The sequence below is a fragment of the Accipiter gentilis genome, chromosome 6, assembly GCF_929443795.1.
Source record: "Accipiter gentilis chromosome 6, bAccGen1.1, whole genome shotgun sequence".
NCBI lineage: Eukaryota > Metazoa > Chordata > Aves > Accipitriformes > Accipitridae > Astur > Astur gentilis.
Window position 1 is genome coordinate 17082771 of NC_064885.1, and position 21065 is coordinate 17103835.

General features: G+C 42.0%; 2 protein-coding genes across 2 annotated transcripts in view; both read left to right on the forward strand.

Moving 5' to 3' along the window:
* Positions 1 to 1072: 1072 nt before the first annotated feature.
* SAG (S-antigen visual arrestin) lies at positions 1073 to 20905 on the forward strand. Its single transcript, XM_049801947.1, has 16 exons — positions 1073 to 1198; positions 3182 to 3336; positions 3914 to 3974; positions 4064 to 4108; positions 4381 to 4574; positions 5796 to 5855; positions 7008 to 7075; positions 7268 to 7403; positions 7763 to 7847; positions 9098 to 9170; positions 10105 to 10242; positions 10555 to 10632; positions 11528 to 11551; positions 11943 to 12007; positions 17866 to 17875; positions 18537 to 20905. The coding sequence occupies exons 2-16, from the start codon at positions 3238 to 3240 to the stop codon at positions 18628 to 18630; spliced, it is 1230 nt and encodes a 409-aa protein (XP_049657904.1). The 5' UTR covers positions 1073 to 1198; positions 3182 to 3237; the 3' UTR covers positions 18631 to 20905.
* DGKD (diacylglycerol kinase delta) overlaps positions 11947 to 21065 on the forward strand; it is a 71956-nt gene continuing 62837 nt past the window's right edge. Inside the window, exon 1 of the mRNA XM_049801921.1 lies at positions 11947 to 12007. The gene's annotated coding sequence lies outside the window, so the exon portion shown is untranslated. The remainder of the gene's footprint in view (positions 12008 to 21065) is intronic.

A 21065-nucleotide genomic window follows, 5' to 3' on the forward strand; every position in this document is an offset into this window, starting at 1 on the left:
GGACTGCCTGGTTTGTATATGCCAGAGTTGATTAAACAGAGTAGTGATTAAGCTCTCCAAATAATCTATCTCTAGTTAATAAAATGTTGCTGGAATTTGGAAAACACTGAAAGAGCTGAGGATCACTGGTTCTGTGTTCATTTCTTGGAATAATTTGTGTACCCAGGCCACTATATTCAGGCAAATGTTGGTGATTGTTTGCAAAAAGCAAGCTTGATTTGCGACTGCAACATTGCCTGAGATGGAGGGTGTTGTTCAGGCTGGCAAGTGGAGAGGATATCACGTGCTCTATCTAATCAAACTAACAGATGCAGCCCAGAGGAAAGCTATAGCTGTTTGTGCAGCTTGCAAGCCAAAAATTACACATATTGTGCATAATATCAAGACCAAATTCTTGCGGGGGGGGGGGGGGGGGGGGGGGGAGAGGGTGCTATTCTTGGGACATTCATTAACAGAAAAGCTAAATTGACTAAAATCTGTGTTCTTGTGTCTTATATCTTGGATTATGTGCTTCACTCTAAATTAAGTAGGGGAGATGTACTAGCTAGCAACATGCTGTTTTGGATCAGCATGCCAATGGGATGTTGATGGAGCGATAATAGATAAACTGCTTAGTGATTATGAGAATAATACATGGTTCTCAATGCTTCATAGTCTTCCATAATGACCTCTATTTATAGAGACTTGGTTTGGTGTTTTATAAACTCCTTTTTACATAAATGGCTCTTGCCTGTTCAGCTTCTTATCAGGCTGGATGGCTTGCAACCCTGGGAAGGAGAAGATGGAGAAAGAGCTTTAGAATAAAGCCGCTTTCAGTAACCATCCTGTTCTATGTAAGTCTGTAGTCTACAAAGCATGTGAACATGACATTGTAGACCTCTTCATTGACGATCTGAGCTTCCTTACGTAATGCTTTATGTTGCTGACTTAACCACTTTCCAGTTGAATCTTAGCCCAGGTACAATATTTGCTCTTGGAGCGGGATTAATTCTTGAAATCCTGGATGGACGCAACTAGAGACGTGCTTTCAGATCCCCTACAAATTGTCTTCCTTGTTTGCTAAGAGGTTAGTGATTCCCTCTGGTAGATGCGAAGAAGTATAGGACACAGCTGTGTGGAGAATTCATCTTTCTTCAGTAGTTTAGCAGTTCACGTCTTTGTCCTGTCGCAGCTCCTGTGGCGCTTGGAACACAGCAAGGTATTTAATGTTATTTGCTGGTTTGTTTATTTGTGTCTACAGCATGATTAGGGTATCTGTTCAGCAGCAAATACTATTCTGGACTTGGAAAACCTACCTATACTTATAAACATAGAAGTTCTTAATATGTGTAAAGTCTGTCTGTAATCTCTACCTTATATTTTTTTCCAGTTTTCTAAGGGAGGCATTTCCTTTTTCTACAGTTTGTTGTGTCCAAATAGGCCCTAGAAACTGTTTCTACTCTTGAAACAGTTTCAAAATGGGAAAGAGCAGAAAAATAGAATAGAAGCAAACTCCAAGGATGGTCATACAGTGTCAGACCAATGGTCTGTCTAACACAGTATATTCAGTCACGCAGGTCCAATAGGGAGAAGCGTAAGAATAGGGCATGTGTAGCATCGTCCTTTCCTGATGCTGCTACTCAGCTTCAGAGTCTTACAGGGTTAAGGTTGTGCCTGGATCATCCTGTCCAACATCTGCCAAAAGCCCTTTCCCTGTGAACACATCTAATCCTGTGAATCAATCTGTACTGGTGATTTCCAGAGCCTTCTGCAGCAACGTACCGTACTCTTGCGTCTTGTGTCATGTGGGGAAGTGCTTCCCTTTATTTTCAATTTGCTGTCTGATCGCTTAAGTGGATGCTGCTATCTTACAACAAAGCGAAAAACTAATCTCTCTGCTTTGTGCCACTGAGGTTTTCTGGACCATCTCTCTGGATATCTCTTGTGTCCTCTTCCCCCCCCCCCCCCCCCCCCCCCCCAAAGAATCTTACTCTATTTTTTCATTGGGTACAATCTGTTCCTTACCTCTGGTTATACATGTTACTTTTCTGGGCAGGTAGCTGGACTGTTATATTCTTAAAGTCCATTCTGTTTTGAGTTCAGTGATACCCTGCAAGTAATGGATTGCATTTGGTTCTGATTTAGGAAAATACAGTAGGACCAATGAGTTCTCCTTTTGGGTTTGGTCTGACTCGTACCAATACATACCACCTTTGTAGGTCTTAGATTGAGCATGCTGTATCCAAGATGTGGATATGTGAGGGGTTCTGAAATGGCATAAATGGCATTCTCTGTTGTGTTCCTAATAACTTCTCTACTTATGTCAAGACATTTTTCTAAAGCAATACCGACTATAATTATGCATGTCAGACTATAATTGTGTTTTCTTTGAGTGCAATACGTTTCACTTACCATTATAGAATATATGGTATTTCATCACCTATCCAGTCTGTATCATGAAGCACTCCTCCAGCTTAACATAGCTTTATTTTTGGGAATCCAGAATAGCTTTGTGTCTGTGGGCAGGCTTTTCACTCCTTATCTAGGCTTCTTTCCATTCATTCCAGGATATGCTCAATAGCAAATGTCCCAGGACAGATGGCACTGCGCTGTTGTATACTTGCAATGGTAAAAAAAAAACCACAAACAAAATAAAACCAAAAAAAATGTCCAAAGCAATCCAAACCCTGAAAGTAGCCAAAACCCATATGTATTGATATTCTTTATTTCCTATATTTTATCCTATTATTAATGAGTGAAATGATCTTCCTTCTTATCTCATGACAATTTAGAGCTTCTGAAGACAAATCTTGAGGTACTTTTTGAAAATCTAAGTACCTTGTCTTTATCAGATTATCTTTATCTGTACTTTTATAGATTTCTTCACAAAGTACTCTCTACAAAGATCTGCAAAGACCAAGCTATCCCTTCCCCTCCAGATTTTTTTATTAGTCTACTAAATTTTTAATATGAATTAAAAATGAGTTCTTGGTCTTTTGTAATGTTTCTGAAGAGCTGTTTTTAAATAGATTTTTTTAAATGAGGAACTGCTAAAATGAAAAGAAACCCACCTTCTGTGCTGCGCCCAAGTATCTATTGAAATAGTCTTTGATAAACTATACATGGGAATAGAGTGCTTTACCTACCAAGTATAATTCTGCATTTATCTCGTCCACCTATTTTTTTCTGACATCTTTCCCAGGACGTTTTGGGGCAGAAAAGCTTCATTCACCCACAGTCACATACCCATCTTTGACCATGAGTTGCCCTGAGTCTCAAAAGACGGGGACGAGTGGGAAGAATGCTAGTTCTCCTCATAAACAAGTTGTCTTCAAAAAAAGCACCCGTGACAAAGCTGTAAGTACCATAATAATGGCTTTATATAGATATGAGTTTTACTTGTAGTCAGACTGGAGACTTACTAGAAAGCTCCTTCTGGTCCCGGTTTGTTTTTTTTTCTGAAGAAGGACCATGAACTGTATTTGGCACTAAGTTTGAGATGATGTAAAAAGAGTTTATAGGGCAAGCTTCTTGTATGTTATAATACAAGAGGAAGGCAACTTGTCTCTCTCTCCTCCTGGGTTGTATTCCTGCTGGTAAATGTTTAAAACAAAGCTGATTCATTGTCTTTCCAACCTGATGGCACCAAAAATTTTTGAATCTCTAGTTCTTTGTCCTATGCACAAATTTTTATGTTGTACTTCTGGGAGCTGGTCTACATCAGGTCCTCAATTCTGATGTCCGGAAGCATGTGAATAATCCTCTTGAGTCTGGTGGGGATTGCATGTTTGCTGGAAAAAAAATAAATGTTCCATTTAAAATTGAATTGTTCTGATATCTACAAGACTTGTAGCTCTCTGTTGTGTTTGTGTGTGTCCCCAACGTACAACCATCAACACTTTGTAGTTCAACCATGGCTGTCATCTCCCTACAGCTGACTATCTACCTGGGAAAGCGGGACTTCATTGACAACATAGGGAATGTGGAACCTGTAGGTAAGTCCACAAGGATTTGTGCTGCCCTTCCTGCTCTCTCAACCCTGATTATCCTCTGTTAATCTTTTTTATTTTTTCTTTTCTTTCAGATGGTGTTGTATTGGTGGATCCTGCGATTATCAAGGGGAAAAAAGGTTTGAGGTTTTATGCAACACATGTTTCAGAGATTTAGTCCTCTTTTGAAGTGAGATGCTGATATAGAAACTTTTTATTGTTTTAAGGGTACAAATGTAACTCTCTCCCCCACTGAATCAGCTTCAAGTAATGTATGTTCTTATATATGAAATGAATACTTACTGGGTTATACAACAGTGTTGAAATGGGTTTCCCTGACTCTATTTCACATCCCACCCTGGCTGCATTGTTAGCCTGCTGCATGCCTTACCTGTTATGTGCTTCTTTCCAGTGTATGTGTCCCTGACCTGTGCTTTCCGGTATGGCCAGGAAGACATTGATGTGATTGGCCTCACCTTCCGACGGGACCTGTTCTTCTCTAGGGTCCAAGTGTACCCACCTGCTGACAAGCCAGAGTCTCTCTCCCACTTGCAGGAATCTCTGCTAAAGAAGCTGGGGAAAAATGCTTATCCCTTTTTCTTTACAGTAAGTATCTCATAAAAACCTCTGACCCTCTTCTCCTTACCTGTCATTACCAGGCTGCTGAGATGACTCGGTGATGGACTGCAGACAGGGATTAATAGTGAATTTATATTACGTAAAGTTCCAATTTTGAGTGATGGGCAATGTGCCAATTTTTTTTCTTACCATCCTAAGTAAAGTGCAAGAAGAGTCTAACTGCATGTGAAAAGTGCTTTCCTTGAAAAGGCAAGGAAACATGCAATGGCTTTATGCTAGCAACAGCCCCATATATCCTTGTCTTCCCCATTCCTGAGGGACTGGAATACTTTATACCATTGTCCCAGGGCTCACAGAGGAAGTGCCAAATCCTTTCTCTTTAAAAATTTTATGGATCAAACAAGTAGATGAAAAGCTCTTTACCAGATGTTGTCAACAAGTAACAGCTCATTGCCAAATTCTGATTCTGACAGGATATGCTTCCAGTACTGTCAGTGACATGTCTGCCTTTGCATTCCCTAGGAAGATCCAGGTTTGAAAACCACATGCTCTGATATAGCAACAAATAAGTCTTTGAATGATTCTGCTAAATGAGCTAGTACCTGCCATAATGTTATTAACCACTCAGATACAGTCTAGTGATCTTCAAACTGCTGGACTCTCTAATGGGGTGTTAGCACTTGGTCACCATGAGCTACTCTGCAGCCTTCCCCGTTGATGTCTGGAGTGCCTGGCCCTGCCCAGGCCAGGAGCGAATGGATACTGGCTGGTGGCTGGCTGGCCTTCGTGGCCTTAGTTGTGTTTCTGACAGAGACGCTTTGCTCAAACTTCAAGCCTACGTGAACAGTGAATAATGCTGCTGAGAGCTGTATTGATTATTTTGGATGAGGAGACAGTTGTTGCAGCTTCTACTCTAAGTGGTGCCTCTAGGGCTCTGTTTGATTTTTAGAGCAGGTGCTTCATGTGCCTGGACTTTTTTTACTTTTTCCCTCTCTATCTTCCCCATCCCCTCCCCCCAGCCCCCTTAGCTATTAAAATATTTTTGGAAGAGAGGTACTTCTTCATGCAAGGCAAGATAAAGCTCAGTATATTAAGGCCTCTATCTTAGCCAGAACTTCAAAGGGTTACAGCATTACAGCCAGTGACCTGTTGTCTTCAGGACTGCTTTGTACCTTTTGTGAGCAATATGTTAACTAGGGTATCTGAGTAAAATTGCTTTGGGGTATTTTTCTCTTCTTCCTCCCATAGTTTCCAGATTACCTGCCTTGTTCAGTCTGTCTGCAGCCTGCACCTCGTGATGTTGATAAGGTGAGACCAACGGGACACTTGTGCTTATCATGCTTGAGGAAAGTCAGATGAAAAAGGTCATGTGAATTTATTTGGCTACCTTGAGAGTAGAATAAGGTGATACTGGATTTTACTGTGCTATGCCACAAATGTCAGGAACCTGACTTAAGAGCTACAAGTGTGTGTCACAGTGTTGGAATTTGTCCTCAGAATAAGAAAGGGAATCTAGTCAAATAGCAGCAAGACTACTAAATCTGCAATCCTTGTAGTTTCCTTAAGGGTACCACATGATTTATGGGTTGGCTGCACATAAAATGATTGCAGCTGTCAGGCTACATGAGAGAAAAGGAGACTGGGTGCCTAAAATCTCATAGATCGTTATAAATAGCATGTGTTAAGACCTGCTTCTGAATTAAAACAAATGCAGAGGAGGGCTGGCTTGCACATGTGTGTAAACAAAAACCCTGGAACAAAATTCACCAGATGAGATGTTCTGCAAGGTTTCTGACACCATTTAAAATATTCTTTTTATACTTAACTAGATGCTTCTCTGAACAGCAGAGCTAGACTAACAGCCGGGCAAGGTGAGATGCAGGTTGTAGAATCCAATGCAACAAGGATAAGCTGTGTTTTCTGCCAAGGAATGATATTCTAGCAAAAATTCCCATATTGCCCTGTAGAGTTATCTTGGACTCATACAGATGTCCCATGGTGGTATAAACCTGTTAAAGCAAAGGTCAGCTTGGCCTGATCACTCCCACTCCTTAGATGTTGGGAAAGAAGGTTGACCCTGAATCAGGCATTGACATTACAAAGCCAATTCAGAAATTCATTTCAGAAGCCCAAGGTGGACTGGACAGCTTTGCAGGCTGGTCAGTCTTATAATCTGTAGCATGCTGTGACTTCTACAGCACTGCTCTTATAGAAAGCCTTTTAGGAGTAGGGATGTCATCTATCAAAGGCTGGGAATTAAGCCTCGTTTATCAGAAGCAGCATGTAACAGGTGGATGCTGCCACACCAGTTGGCAGGGATCTCTATTACAATGGTAGGAAGCCAGAATAATTTGCAGTTGGCAGGAGTCTGCCAGTTTCTGGTGGACAGAAAGATATTTAAACATCTGCAGATGTTCTTGGTTTCTGACACTGGTTTCACAGCTGTCCTCTCTCTGGCAGAGCTGTGGGGTGGACTTTGAGGTGAAAGCTTTCTCAACAGACAATGTGGAAGAGAGAATTCATAAGAGGTAACAGAACATGTGTGTCTGTCTTCAGCTTTGCCCTTCCTAAAGGGGGTGGGTGGTCAAGTAATGCACCTTGGTTGCTTGTTCAGCTTTGCCCCACTTGTCAGTGGACTTGGGTGTAAGCACACATGAATGCAGAACTCCTGCCTCTGCCAAGCACAAAGTACCACCATGTTGTCCTCTGCTGCTTCCCAGGAACTCTGCACGTCTGCTGATCCGTAAGGTGCAATATGCTCCAGAAAAGCCAGGACCCCAACCTTGTGCGGAGACCACCTGGCAGTTCTTCATGTCCAACAAGCCGTTACACTTGAAAGCTTGCCTCAGTAAAGAGGTGAGGAGTTTACCCCAGGGCTGTGGACATCATAGTATTGGCATGTCAATATCCATTTTGCTGCCAAAAGCAGCTACTTTGTGTGTTACTCAGATGGTCCCAGCTGAGACTGACTTGTCACAGCACTCAAGGGCTCTAATGTAATTTTTGTCAGTAGCTACTGTCAGGGGAGGCTGAGACCCCATTACCAGATGCATTTGAGGCTAAATAAATCATTGAAGGAAGGGTCATGAATCACGGGGAAAGGTCACCTTGTGTTGTCTGGCCTCTGTGAAGAGATTTAATCTAGGGGGACTAGAGGGGTTTAGGGCTTAGGAGAAGCCTCCTGGCTGGATTTCTGAGCATCAGATTCCTTCTAGGTGTACTACCATGGTGAGCCCATTCCAGTCACTATCATTGTCAACAACAGCACGGAGAAAACAGTGAAGAAGATCAAAGTCCAAGGTACGTTTTTACTGTTGCTTGGGATTCTTTGAGGGCAAGATGACTGAATGGTGAGAGGACTGAAAGAGAGACAGAATTTAGTGCTTGCAAAAGCTTAAGTAGGGAGTTTGGGACAAGTCAGGAGTTTCTGTAAGAGCAGAGCAGAGCACCTTGTCTGCTGCTGTTTCTTTGCTGTTAATCAAGTGAAACACTGCAGCTTTTTTCCTGACTCTCATGGTCACTCTCATGGCTTAATTTCAGGCACCAGTATGTCCCCTCTACTAGTAAAGAGAAAGGGTCTGGCACCTGCAGGGGCAAGGCAGATGCTGTGGGGAAAAAATCCACCTCTTTCGGGAGGCCAGTGGGAAGGGCTTCCCTGTTAATGTGATGCTCTTGCTGACTGTGAATATGCCTAGGTTGCATACAACTTTGCCTGGGGTTTCAGAAACATCTGGTGATGTGAGAAACAGCCGCTTTGCCAGGAATGGTGTAATTCCTCCTGAGGAAGCTGAGGGCAGGGGCTGAGTTTCGAGGTGTTTCAGTACTGTGTGTTTATTTGTGACACCACATGTTTTTTTCATGTGGAAGATACTTTGAGAGCAAGGATGAGAAAGAGAAGAGAAGGCAGAGGTGGAACAAAATTTCTGAGGTTTTTACAAAACTTTATGGCAGAGAAGGCCAATTCAGTGCTGGTCTTGGGTGCACTGTCCAGTGATTCCCAAATATTTTTAGGCTGACATACTTCTGTCAGGCTTAAAAAGACCTTGGTCCCCAGATTCTCTCCTCATCAGGGTTTCAGTCAGAATTACCTTATGTTTTTTTCGGTGTTTTATTGGAGAATATACGCCATTTATTATCACAGTCTCTTGACTGCAGTCTGCTTGATGATGGTGTCTCCTGAATGCAAATGCATGGGCTATAGATATGCAGGAGATACCAGTGACCAGAGATAAAAGTGGACATGCTTAGAGAAGAAAGAGGGAGATCTTTATAATGGAAAGAGCAATCTCACAAGAGAAACTGTGGGTTACTGATTTTTTGTTGTCTCCAAATCAAGGCTGGGTGCCTTTCTGGGAAGATAGACTTTGGTCATTTGTGTGCTGTTGGTCTTTCTCCAGGCCAGGCTGTCTGACCTGGTGGTCCCTTTAGGCTCTAAATGGATGGGTTTTCCTGCTGTCCTCATCATGTCTTCCATTCCTGAGACTCAAGGGGCAGCTGTGTTTCTGATGTGTATGCACAACCGATTGTCTGCTTTCTCCTTTCTCACTCAGTGGAACAGGTTGCCAATGTGGTTTTGTACTCCAGTGACTACTATACAAAAGTGGTAGCTGCTGAGGAAGCACAGTGAGTGAATGCTCTGCTTATCCCTTCTTGCTCCCTCACGCCCTTTTAATTACCCTCCTCCTCAGTAATGGGTGGTAGTCCTAGCTATGGTCTGGCAGTTGCCTGCTGTTACAGTGCTTTCTCCTCTCTTCTTACCTTGCATGTGTGTCCATGTGTCCTGCACCACCTGTACTCTCTGGATGCAGCTGGTCTCTTTTTTGCATAGCCAGCAGGGACCTGGCACCTTTTTTCAAAGAGTGAGGAGTTGCAGAAGTAGTTTGAAGAGTAATTACCTACTAGAAAAACTTAGTAGGGGCTGTGGAAGGCTCCCTGTTGCTTGAAATCTTTAAATAAAGATGCAAGATTTTTCTGAAAGGTGCTGCTGTTTGAGTGGAAATCATGGACGCTCTAGGTTGAGGTCAGCCTTTTTCACACCATTTCATTTGGTTTCTTCTGGCCTTTGAAAGCCCATGAAAAGCTTGAGCCTCTTGACATTGTGGAGATCCAGTTGCTCTTTTGGCCTGCGTGGCATTGGCAGTGCAGCGTTGAAGTTTGCTTTGTGAGCAGGTTTGGACACGCCCAGACACTTCATGTTTTTCTGGTGTTTTGCTCTGTAGCTTAGGGACATGTTTCCCATTGAGTATTGGTCTTCTCAACTAGGATTCATTTTGCCCACATTTGGAGGTCTGCAGCATAGTTTTGACCTTCTTTAGAAGTCTGCTTTAATGTGAAATAAATAATTTTCTGCAAGTGTTTGTTCCTCTCTGCTGATTATAAAGGGAATTTTTTGACTAGTTTAGATGTAGACATCTGCATTGTAGACAACTAAATTTGGACAGATAAATTCCACTCCTTTTGGACAGCTTTGTAATCTGTTTTGAAATTCTCTTGGTTGGGTGTGTAACACAAATCAGAGTGTATCACTTTCCTCCTCTCACCTGTTTCTTATTTTCAGGGAAAAGGTGCAGCCAAACAGCAGCCTAACCAAGACACTGACACTTTTGCCCTTGCTAGCAAATAACCGGGAGACACGGGAAATAGCTCTGGATGGAAAGCTAAAGGATGAGGACACCAACTTGGCTTCTAGTACTATGTGAGTAGAGTTTTAAATGATTCAAGGTGGTGGAGGGTTATAAAGAAGAGGGGACAATGGAGGAGATATTTCTATGAGGAGTTTGTACCTTTAAATGTGTGTCCATATGGGTACATCTAAGTTGCATTACTTAACCTATCATATTCGTTCAGGGTAAATAATAATCATGGATCTGGAGAGGTATTAGCTGTCCCTGAGGCTTGTCTGCTCTATCACTTTCAGGAGAATAGATGTTCACCTAGTTCTTGCTCCAGCCATATATTGTTGTAAGTTGCTGCACCATCTAACACTGCTGTCTCTTTTCCCTTGTAGTATTAAGGATGGAATAGACAAGACAGTGATGGGGATTCTGGTTTCCTACAAGGTCAAAGTGAAGCTTACTGTTCCAGGGTAAAAGTAACAGACTTTTTGCTACATCTGTGTAGAATTGAGAGGGGAATGTGTGTTTCATTGATGAGTGGGGAGAGGGCAGGACAGTCCACCCCAAGAGAAAGGGCACGTGTTGTAGGACGTCAGGCTCCCTCTAAAGCATAAACTGCCTGGAAATCAATCTTGGCCAATCCAAAGAAATTGTCCTGAGTCAGAAGGGTTGGATTACCTTCCTTAGATACTATATGACTTTATGGCTGAAGTATGAACCTCTGGTTTGAATTGCCATTTTTTGTTTCAAAGCCATAACTTGGTTTATGAGAACTGAAGCAAAACTTTGTGTGAGTCTTTATGTTGGCATTCTTGTTCTCCCAGAGCAGAAGGTAGAGGCATCTGCCTGAAAGTCATAAATACTGTAGCTCAGGTTCTGTACTGAGCCAGCTTTCTGGGGGAAGCTGAAGTTATCAACATGAGCTAGTTCCCAGCATACAGTGCAAAAGAGGACAAGGATAACAACTCTCAGTTGATGACAGTCACTGTTTACATTTGCATTTCATTCATCTATCTTTCTTTCTAGTATAAAAATGAGTCAATGATTTGCCTAAAATGTGATAAAATGACTGCTGCCTTATGTGGTCCTCTGATTGCCCTTGCCCTTTGGCTTTCAGAAAAGGAGCCATACCCAACACTTGGTCAGGACTTCAAAAACTTAGACTCTTTCTCCATGGGAAGGACATGAAAAATGAAAATTACCTTTTTTAAAAATAAGTTTATTTGGATGTTATGCTTTGTGACAAGTAGAGAAGAGTATATGAGGAAGGTGATTTCAATAGTCCACTAAAACAGCATTTGGTAGAGCACTGGAATGGAAAGGTACTAAATATGTTTGTGTTTTTCTCCTTGTTTTCTTCTTTAGCATGCTGGGAGACCTCACCTCCAGGTAAATGTAATCTTCTTTTTCAGACCATGCAGTCACAGTTGTTAATTCATCTTTTTACCTTCTTTCCTATTCCCTTTCCCACCTCCTTAAAGGTGATAGAAGTCTGTGCATTCAGCTGTGAAAATGAAGCAATTGGAAAAACATCTTTAGTTTTATGTACATGCAAGTATATTCAAGACATAATAAACCCAGTTTATTAAAGTGGACATGCCTGGGATATTTCTGGAGAAATCAGAGTTTTACTCTTTTTGAGGGGAAAATTATGATTAGAAAAAGATGAAAGAATGGGTGAAACTGGAGTTCAGGGCTTGGGTTGGCCTGAGTTGGGAAGGGGGCTGAGCCAGGCATGAACGGAACTGTGGATCTGATGCATTCTCTCTTCTCCCCAAAGTGAAGTGGGCACAGAGCTGCCGTTTCGTCTCATGCACCCCAAACCTGAGGATAAGAACACCGCAGGTCAGTTATGCCTCATTTTTGCCTTTCTTTGTTAACAGACTCAGGTGAAATCTTACCATTGCAAGGCTTACAGTGATTTGTTCTACAGGAAGCCTTTAGAGTCTACAAGCTTCCAGTATGGGGGCTGCTCTGTATGTATGTATATATATCTCTCAGTCTCAAGGCACAAAATAACAGGGAGGAGGGATGCTAGTATGGGAGAAGGTGGACATGGGTCATGTTCCCCTTTTATTTTTCATCTGTGGCATCACAACTCAAAGCACAGGGGCTTAAGGAAGCACTGCACAGTTAAATCTTGTAACTGCTTTGCAAAATGTCCTGAATGAAGCTGTCAGCAATTCCCAGCCAGATTCCAATATTGCAAACAATCTGTCACAGAAAACACCTAAGACACATAAGCATTGTAAAAAGCAAAATACTTTTAAGCAAAGTTAAGAGGTGATAAAACTGTTCATGATTTTAGAGTCCCTGTTGATGTGGCATTGGCCATGGTCTGTGATGTAGCCTTTATGTTCAGTGGGTATCTGAGAGGAATGTCTCTTCAGAGTCAGGTCAGTATATGGAAGTGTGGGAACTTTAAAGCAGTGTAAGGAGCTAGCCTTCCCCAGGCATGTTGAGGCTTGGGATCAAATACCAAAACTGCAGGCTGTCTTGAGCATCTGTGTTCTCCTCCCACTTCCTCATGCCCTGGCTGACTCTGTTCTCTAATGGTGAACATACAGAAACTGCAAGGTGCTTGCACTAAATCAGAAGCTCCTGTACAGCATCTGAAGCAGCTATTGAACACAAAACATTATGCCAGCATTTCGATGTTGGGGCTGTTACAGATGAGTCATCTTGTCCTGCCCTCTATATTTGGACAGAGTTGCATGGGCTTCAAACAAAAACCCATGGCTGCTTCTGCACTGCTTTCCTTTTTCTTTCTTTCTTTTTTCTTTGGGACCAAACTTACTTAAGAACATGACCACTGGAGGGTGATGGTGGAATCTGTGAGAAGAGTTATCCCAAGGCAGGTGCTTTGGTTCTATGCTGGAACCATTAGAAAGGGGTGACTTGAGCCCTTATTATATGAAATTGTTGGAGGAATTAAGTGTGAGTGATGAGAAGATGGACTCCATGCTCAGTTGCTTTGGTTGGGAATCAGTGTTTGCTAATTATGGATGTGCTGGAGTGGGTAAAGGTTCTTCACTCCTGTAAGAATTGCACTGTAGGAAACTCATGTTCACTGGGAAAACCCCTGTGGTGAGCGGTGCCAGCATGGCCTCTTAGCAGAGACATAGAACGTGTTCATAGAAGTTTTTTGTGCACATTACACCCCCATCAGAGTAGCACAGTGAGTCTAGGAAGGACCTTCAGGACAAATCCACAAGGCCTATTCCCCTCTTGCCTCCTTTCTGGTGTGGCTGCAAAGGAGACAGCCATGTCACTGAGTAGCAGCATGGGACACCCCACAGCCACATGCAACCCAAAGCTTCCTCCAGCTGTCCTATGAGGTGGAAATTGGGTCCTCAGGGTTGGTGCATAGGACTAATAAGGTTGGATCACCTTGGTGAAGCTGCTGTGAAGCAAATGCTTTTGTTGGCATAGCTGTGCCCATGCTGTGGGTTTCCCTTTCATGCTGCAGGCCAGCAAAGCTCTGCCAGCACAACACTGACATTATTGCACACTTGATCATGATTGCAAATGGGTGACTCTGTGGGAGAGTTGCTTTGGCAAAGGTCTTCTGTCTCTTCTGGTAGCTCGTACATACTGAAGCATTTCCCTCAGACTTGCCTGCAGCAATCCCCTTGCCCAGGAACCTGGTGAAGTGCTGGGACTGGCACTAGTGGCCCCAGGAGCGGTGTTTGGTGAGGGCCATCTAGTGTCGGTGGGGAGCCTGGCAGGGCAGAGGTGCTGGTCGGGCAGCTCAGGGCTGCAAAATCTAGAGCTTTCATGGGTACAGAGAAAAGCTTGAAAACTTCAAAGAAGGATCGTCCAAAGGCTTAGGCAACTGTAAAGAATGTTACATTTTTAGAATGGTGTGAATTCTTGTACATGATATTTTTTGGTGTTAACAATGCTGCAACCCCCTTTCTATTACTTACGCTTCAGGCAGATTATTCTGGTAGCAGCATTTGTAATATGAGGAAAAAATGGAAGTCGGTCAGCTCTCCCTTCTAAGATCATTTCAAAGGATGGCTGATATACTCCTTTATATAGTACACTCAAAAGGATGTGGGCAGAAGACTTTACAAGGGAAATGGAGAACTGCAATATTTCTCAGATCGCTTCCCCCAACACGTCCTCTTACCAAAGGCACAGCCCACGTATTGTTTGCTACATCAAAGTCTTCTAGGAGCTCGCAGTCAGAAGACAGCTATGGTTCATGTATTTTGTGCAGATGGAAATTGCGAGTTTCTTACAAACTGAAAAAAAATACAGGTAGTTTCAGGAGCTTATCCCATGGGAAAGCCCTACAAATGGTTAACTTGAGAAATAAATACTTTCTCTTAAAAAAAGATACTGTAGCACAACAGAAAATTCCTCTAAAGCCTGCATAGCTGACTTGAAAACTGTTCTGGAATGTGGTGTCTGAGCTCATTACAGGGAATAAACCAGCCTCCCATATGAAGCTGGTAAACTAAAACTCTTTCCGGCTTTATTGGCTGGTAGTTTTCCATGTACTGTGCCTAATCACTCTTCCCAGTTACAAGTTCATCCTTTTAAAATTTTTATTCTACCACCTTAGTTCATAAACTCTTAGAAATAAAATGTGTTTCATTAATGAAATACCATCTAACTTGGAATCGAGCAAATCAAGACTTAATTGCTGAGATGGAGCTTCAACAAACTGTTTAGACTCTCAAAGGCCCCAAAAGATGGAATTTTTCTTTGTTGGCTTGTTCAGCAGCCTCTGCAGTGGGTGTAGGCACGGGTGCATGCACAGGGAATTTTGAGATCATTCCTTATCTTCTTTTTCCGTTCCCTTTTGTTGTTACTGATGAGTCAGTAGTGTAACCAGTTTGCCTATTGCGCCTCCCTGCTTACTTGACTGGACACAGCTGAGAAAAAGGAAAGAAGTCAAAGCAACCATCTTACAGAGTCAAAGCTAAAGTGGGATTAAAAATATGCCAGGTATTACTATTTATTCCTTGCAGTGGGGTAATATCCTTTTCCCTTCTCTAGCCAAGGTGATTTATGGCAAAAGTAAATAAAACATGTAGCATCAGTATATTGAATCATGCAGGGCTGATTTGAGTGTAGAGAGCCTCAGAAAGACAAGCTTCTGAAGAACATAGTTTAATTTTTTTTAGGGCCAGACTGGGGCAAGGGTGATCAACTGCTGTGTGCTTTATTTCACAGCAGATTGCTTTGCCCTTTTTATTTGTCTGTAAGCGAGCTCTGAGGCATGCATTGTTCAGCAAAAAGCAGGTCTTTCAGAGTGCATGGGTATTGCAGATTGCTTGATCTTTCTTTTCTGTGCCTGGAGGAGACAGAAAAGGAATGGCTTGCTACCTTTCCTTTCCCATGTTTATTTATAGCTTCCTTGTTGGACTTCTTGTAGGCCAGCATTTGCATATTTCATGTGTGCTAGTTTTGCAACTGTTTTTGGACCCATGTGGTTCACAGGTGGTTATTTTTAGGCAAAGCAGCTCTTGTCACATTGGCAGTCTGTCTTTTCCGTCTGTTGACAAAAATGTATAGAGATGTGTTTCTTTTAAAGATGGATTCAAACTGGGCTGTGTCTCGTTGTGCTTCTAAGACCTTTCCTGGTCAGCAGTTAGCCCAGAAGCCTCCTGCTGGGTTTTTCTCAAGGCTGTGGTCTCAGCGTGAGTTCTTTGGTCTGGGGTTTTCCTGCCCTTCTCCTGATGTTTTACATTTTGTGGTGGGCCTGTGTCTTGGACACTGGTTTTTGTTTTGGCTGTTGTTCAACAAATGGTCATTTATCTGCTCCCTTGTTAAACTTGCATGAAAGGGCTGATTTCAAGAAACCTATAAATGCTTTGTCCCTTTAATAGCAAAGCAATACCTGCCCTGTATTGGTATTGTCACTTTCAGAAATTAGTGAATTTTTAAAGCACTTGATTGAATGTCTTGAAAAATAACACAGCCTACTTCCTGCCCCAAAGTTAAGAGATGTTAAAAGCAAGCTTATAATGAAAATTACCACATGCCACAACTTTAATTATATGGAATCGTTTCTGTGGCTGCGTAATAAAAGCTTACAGAAAACCCTCTGGAGAGAGTATGATGACATTCTGGAGCCTCACAGATCCTTGAACACAGTCCCCTCCCATCCCCACCCTCAAAACAATTGCTAGCATGCTAGTTAAAAAAAGAAAAAGTCTATTCATTTTCAGGTTCCTGATAATTTTTCATTGTTATAATTTCAAATAAGCCACAGGACAGCAAGAGAACTATGTGGAGTGGGCCTAATTCCTGCTAGGGTGCAAATGTAGCCATTTAACAAGCATATGGGATGTAGTATAGCAGCCTGAACGTAAAGTAGTGCATCTTTGAATGTAATCTCTACATCTGAGGTATATGTGATGAGCATTACTCTACTGTCACACTACCTCTGTATTGATTCAGTGATCACTTATCTGACAGTAAAGTATATGTCCAACTGAAACAATACCTATTTTCCCCCCTCAACCCTCTACTTCAAAGAAGGGAAAAAGAGCAGACTATTTAAAGAATAAAAATTGGAGGAAAAATGAAATTAGAATGATGCTTTATATGTTGTAAATTTTTAAAGTTCTAAATATTTAATTTTAAATCCATTCCAATCAAGCATGAATGCCCTGAGACTCCAGACTTCATCATGACTTCTGTGAGTAGAGGAAACCATCCTTTCCGAGTCTGGATAGACACTGTCATTAATGTCTTTTCATGATCCATCCTTTAAGGCATTTTGGCTAGAGTGGCCCCATTTGGCACACTTTTAATGCTGACTTTTCCAGCAATGCTAGTTGCCACTTCTTGCCCTTGATTTCAGTGTGTTTTGTGGGTTGGAATTCTCCAGGTAGTGAGTTACCCAGTCACTGAAGCATCCCAGATCCCTGACAACTTCTGTAGAATGATGGCCTAGGTGTGCTTTGCTCCCGACTTAAACTCATGAGAAGTTAGCCAGTGAAGCAACTGTTACTTGCTAAAGCTAAAGTAACTGTGAGAACCAAAAAAATCCCTGTCCCCATTTCATCACTGCAATACAGTCTGTTCTGCTTATTTTAGGCTGTGCTGAAACAGCTTCCAAGGAATCCTGCTAGCAAGCAGGATTTGTTTACAGTGTGGTTAGCAAAGATCCCATTAAAGAAATAAAAGTGCCAAAGGTCTCAGGATTATATTTAGGCAAGGAAGAAATCAGGAGTATTGCCTCAAGTGCATAAACTATCTAATGAGACTATCTAGGCCTTTCTGTATTCTGACCTCGTTTGATTTTAATACCTTCATGTTTATTGAACAAGAACATTGTCTTCTCATCAGCTGACTACTCACATTACAGTGACAGACCAATTAAGACTAACATCATGTCATGCAAGCAGTGTCATCTCTGAGTAGAAGTGTGTGCACAGATGTCTCTCACAGCTGTGACCACTAGCAAGCATAAATGGGAAAATCTGTCTTTGTTTCTCAGCCCTTCCGATGCCTTGGGCAATGTTGCTAGAGCGCTTTTCCATTCGGGAGATGAAGTTTTGCTTCACCAGGTGCATGTATGCACATTTTGAGACTTTCTGGAATTCTTTTTGTATTGCTGCAAATCCTACTGCTTGTCACGTGGTCCTGTCGGTTTATAAATTTTTGCTGCTTTTAGCATCCACTGTTCTAACTACTTAGTGTGTCTTTTTTCCTCCTTTACTACATGCTGATGACTGCAGGGAAGAATGGGTAAGTTTCTTTTAATGATATTTCACATTCTAGCTGCAGTTGTGCATTGACTCTTGGAAAACTCCTCAAAATTATACAAAAAATCCACAGGATTCACAGAGCACAAGTTTAAAGCCAAAGTAAGTTACTGTGGCTTCACAAATTACTGCTATCAGTTAAACAGCAATGACTGACCATGTGATGAAACTAGTTTTAGAGAACATGTTTTGCCTCACAGTTGGAGGGAGGGATGTGTTTGTGGTCAGCTGATGCTCTGTAGCTCTAAGTTTCAGGAACTCAATAGGTTTGACCATGCGCCTCTTTTTTAGTACAGAAGGAATAAGGATGAAAGTTTCACGTTTTATTTCTCGACAAAGACCCTTTCAGGCTGCAGACTATTCAGCTAGCTGATAAATATTTATCTGAATGGACATGATTCAGTACAGATGAAAACCTCAGTTTGTGTCCTGACTTGCTCAATCAACTGCTTTTCATACTAGCTAGAATACCACCAATGAACATGGTGCCTGTGGGAATGTGATCCAAATCCCTTTGAAGACAAAGGAAACATTACCAGAGTCTGCTCAGGCTTCTCCTTTTCCTCCTATATGTTGACTTTAGTCTGCTGGTATAAAAAAATTGCTAACATAATTTTGAAAGACCTGTGTTTCTTCCATTGCAGTGAAGCAGAGCTGGTATTTGAGGAGTTTGCTCGTCAACAGCTAAAAGATATGCTTGATGATGAAGACAAGAATATGCCTTCAACTGATGAGTGACTAGAAGAACAAGCTGCCAGAGAAGCTATGTAGTCTGGCATCAATTAGAAATCTAGGGCCTAGGTTTCTAGTAAACTGCATGTTCTCAGTGCATGCATGGTCTTTCAGGGATCAACCCTGAGATCAGTGGACACAAAATCATGGATCTCTATGGCTTATTAAAAGTTTTGGCTGTAGAAGAATGTAGCAAACTCAACACCTGATGCTTACTTGAGCTATTGGAGGAGGACAGGAAGGCTGCCATGCCATGACTTCTGCTTTCAGGGCTACCTAATAAAAAGATTGGTTGCTTTCACCACTGATGAGAGCTTAAATGATGGTTTGTGCAGCCTGCCTGGACTTACTCGATGTCAAAGAGCCTCTGACTTTGAAATGCTAGTGAACCAAGTCCTAGTCTGAAAGGCTGGCTTGCAGCCTTTGATGATCCACTGAAGTTTCTCAGCAGACTGTACAAAACTGATTTTATTTCCTTTTGGTTGCTTTTGTGTATATGCTTTACCAAACTCATCTAGTGAATGTTCTCGGTGCTTGCACTGTCCCCATGTGTCTTACATCCACTTTCTGTACCATTAAATGTCTTGCAAGTCATCTTCCACAGTGGCTATAATGCTGAGATACAATGTTAGCTTTCTAGCAATGTTAACTACGTTATTAAAGATGAGAAATGTGCACTGTCCATGAATTCCTTAACAAAGCTCCCTATATACAACCCCAAACAGAGAACAGCTAGTCCAGATGATCCAATATTTAATCTAGTTTCCTGTATGCAACAGTGCTTCAAAAGTAAAATTGAGGAAATTATGAGGCAGCCTGCCCTGAGGAGCCTTTTCCAACATCCGTCTGCCAGAGGTCGGTTTATGCTTTAAGACATGAGATTGTATTCTGCAAACTTTGTTCTCTCTTGTTGATCTGGATATTCTCTTTACCCATGTAAATGTCTAATTCTTTCCTGAATCTTACTTATATTTTGGCTGAAGTGAGTTGCGTCAGCTAATTACATTTTGCATGTAAAATGGCTGGTGTTTTCTTTTGTTCATTTTTGCTCTGAATTTGCTTTTCAATGTCTCTGGTTTACATTCTCCTGGGAAGTCTGAATGCAGGGCCTGCATTTATTAATGTAAACCTCTGTTTCCCACGCCATGCACCAGAAAGTGGAGTTAAGAGCTTCCCACTTATATCTTAGTTAAAAACGATGTGCTTTTAACAGAGAAGAAAATGAAGGTGACATTTTTGAGATGTCCGTTTCCTCCCAGCGGGAGCGGGGCTCCTCGTGAAAGCCTGCTGTAAGCATGTTGCACTTCCATCCTGCTTCACACTGCAGAGGCTGTGCAAACTGAGCTTGCCCACTCTCTGGCTTAGGTTACTATTAGTAAGTGTAACAAGCCAAAGCAGTGTGCTTTGGAGAAAAGCGTGGGCTGTGCTCTGGCATTTCTGCAGAATTGTTCTATATACGGGCATTGTTTTTTGAGCGGAGGCTTGGTCATTTGTTTTTTCTCATTGACACCATCATGGCTACAAGTCCTACTTTTACAGGTGGTCTGAAGGCTTTAACCAAACAGCTTTATATGTGGCCTCTAACATGTAAAATAGGTTGGGTTAAAAGTAAAACTTTCTCCTGTTTTGCTTCTGTAAACTGATCTTGATTAAGATGCTAAAAGCAGTTAATTAAGACCACAGTGGATTTCACAGTTCCACCAGTGCTCTTGCCTAATACCACCTGTCAGTGTGTTTTGGCTCCATTAGTCACAGCTGTCTTACCTTAGACAAAATTGCAAGAGGCAGTATGTTTGCTCTGCTCTTTCTAAGCATTGTGTGTTTTGCTGCTAAAGAAACCCTGTGGCTATTTTCAGGTGTTCATGATCAGTATAATTTCTGTGTGATTTCAACTTTGGGGTTGGGGGAGGGTTAGGCATTTGCACCTGGATTTCTGGGAAGGCTTTTCTAATAATTGCCCTAGTATTTTTATTACTAATTTTTCTGATGGCTTGAGAAGAGCATACTGATACAGTAAGGTTGAGCACATTGCTGGTAGTGAATATGTTGGTCTTGGAGAGCTGATATTCAGGAAATCCTTTAAAGATGCTAAAAGGAGGAGGGGGACAGTGTATGACAATATTCCAGTTTTGCTTCAAAGTGCAGCTTCCTCCACAGAGTTGTTTCCTTCAGGGTTCCTGGCTGCTGGACCTGTAAGTACGGGACTAGCAAACTTACTGATTCTTTTTTTTTTTCTTTTTTTCTTGTATGTCAACCTTGTGAGGCACCTCTGCCACTGTGTGACTTTCCTCTCAAATTCATCTGTGGCAATGACTTCTGTAAGCTGTGTAACAAAATCATAGTGCACTCTGCTGCTGTGCAATGGGGAGGAGTTGAAATGGTTATTAAATCTGTTCTTTTGCCTGGCCTTAGGAAAGCACTTTCAGACATTGTCTGTTTAG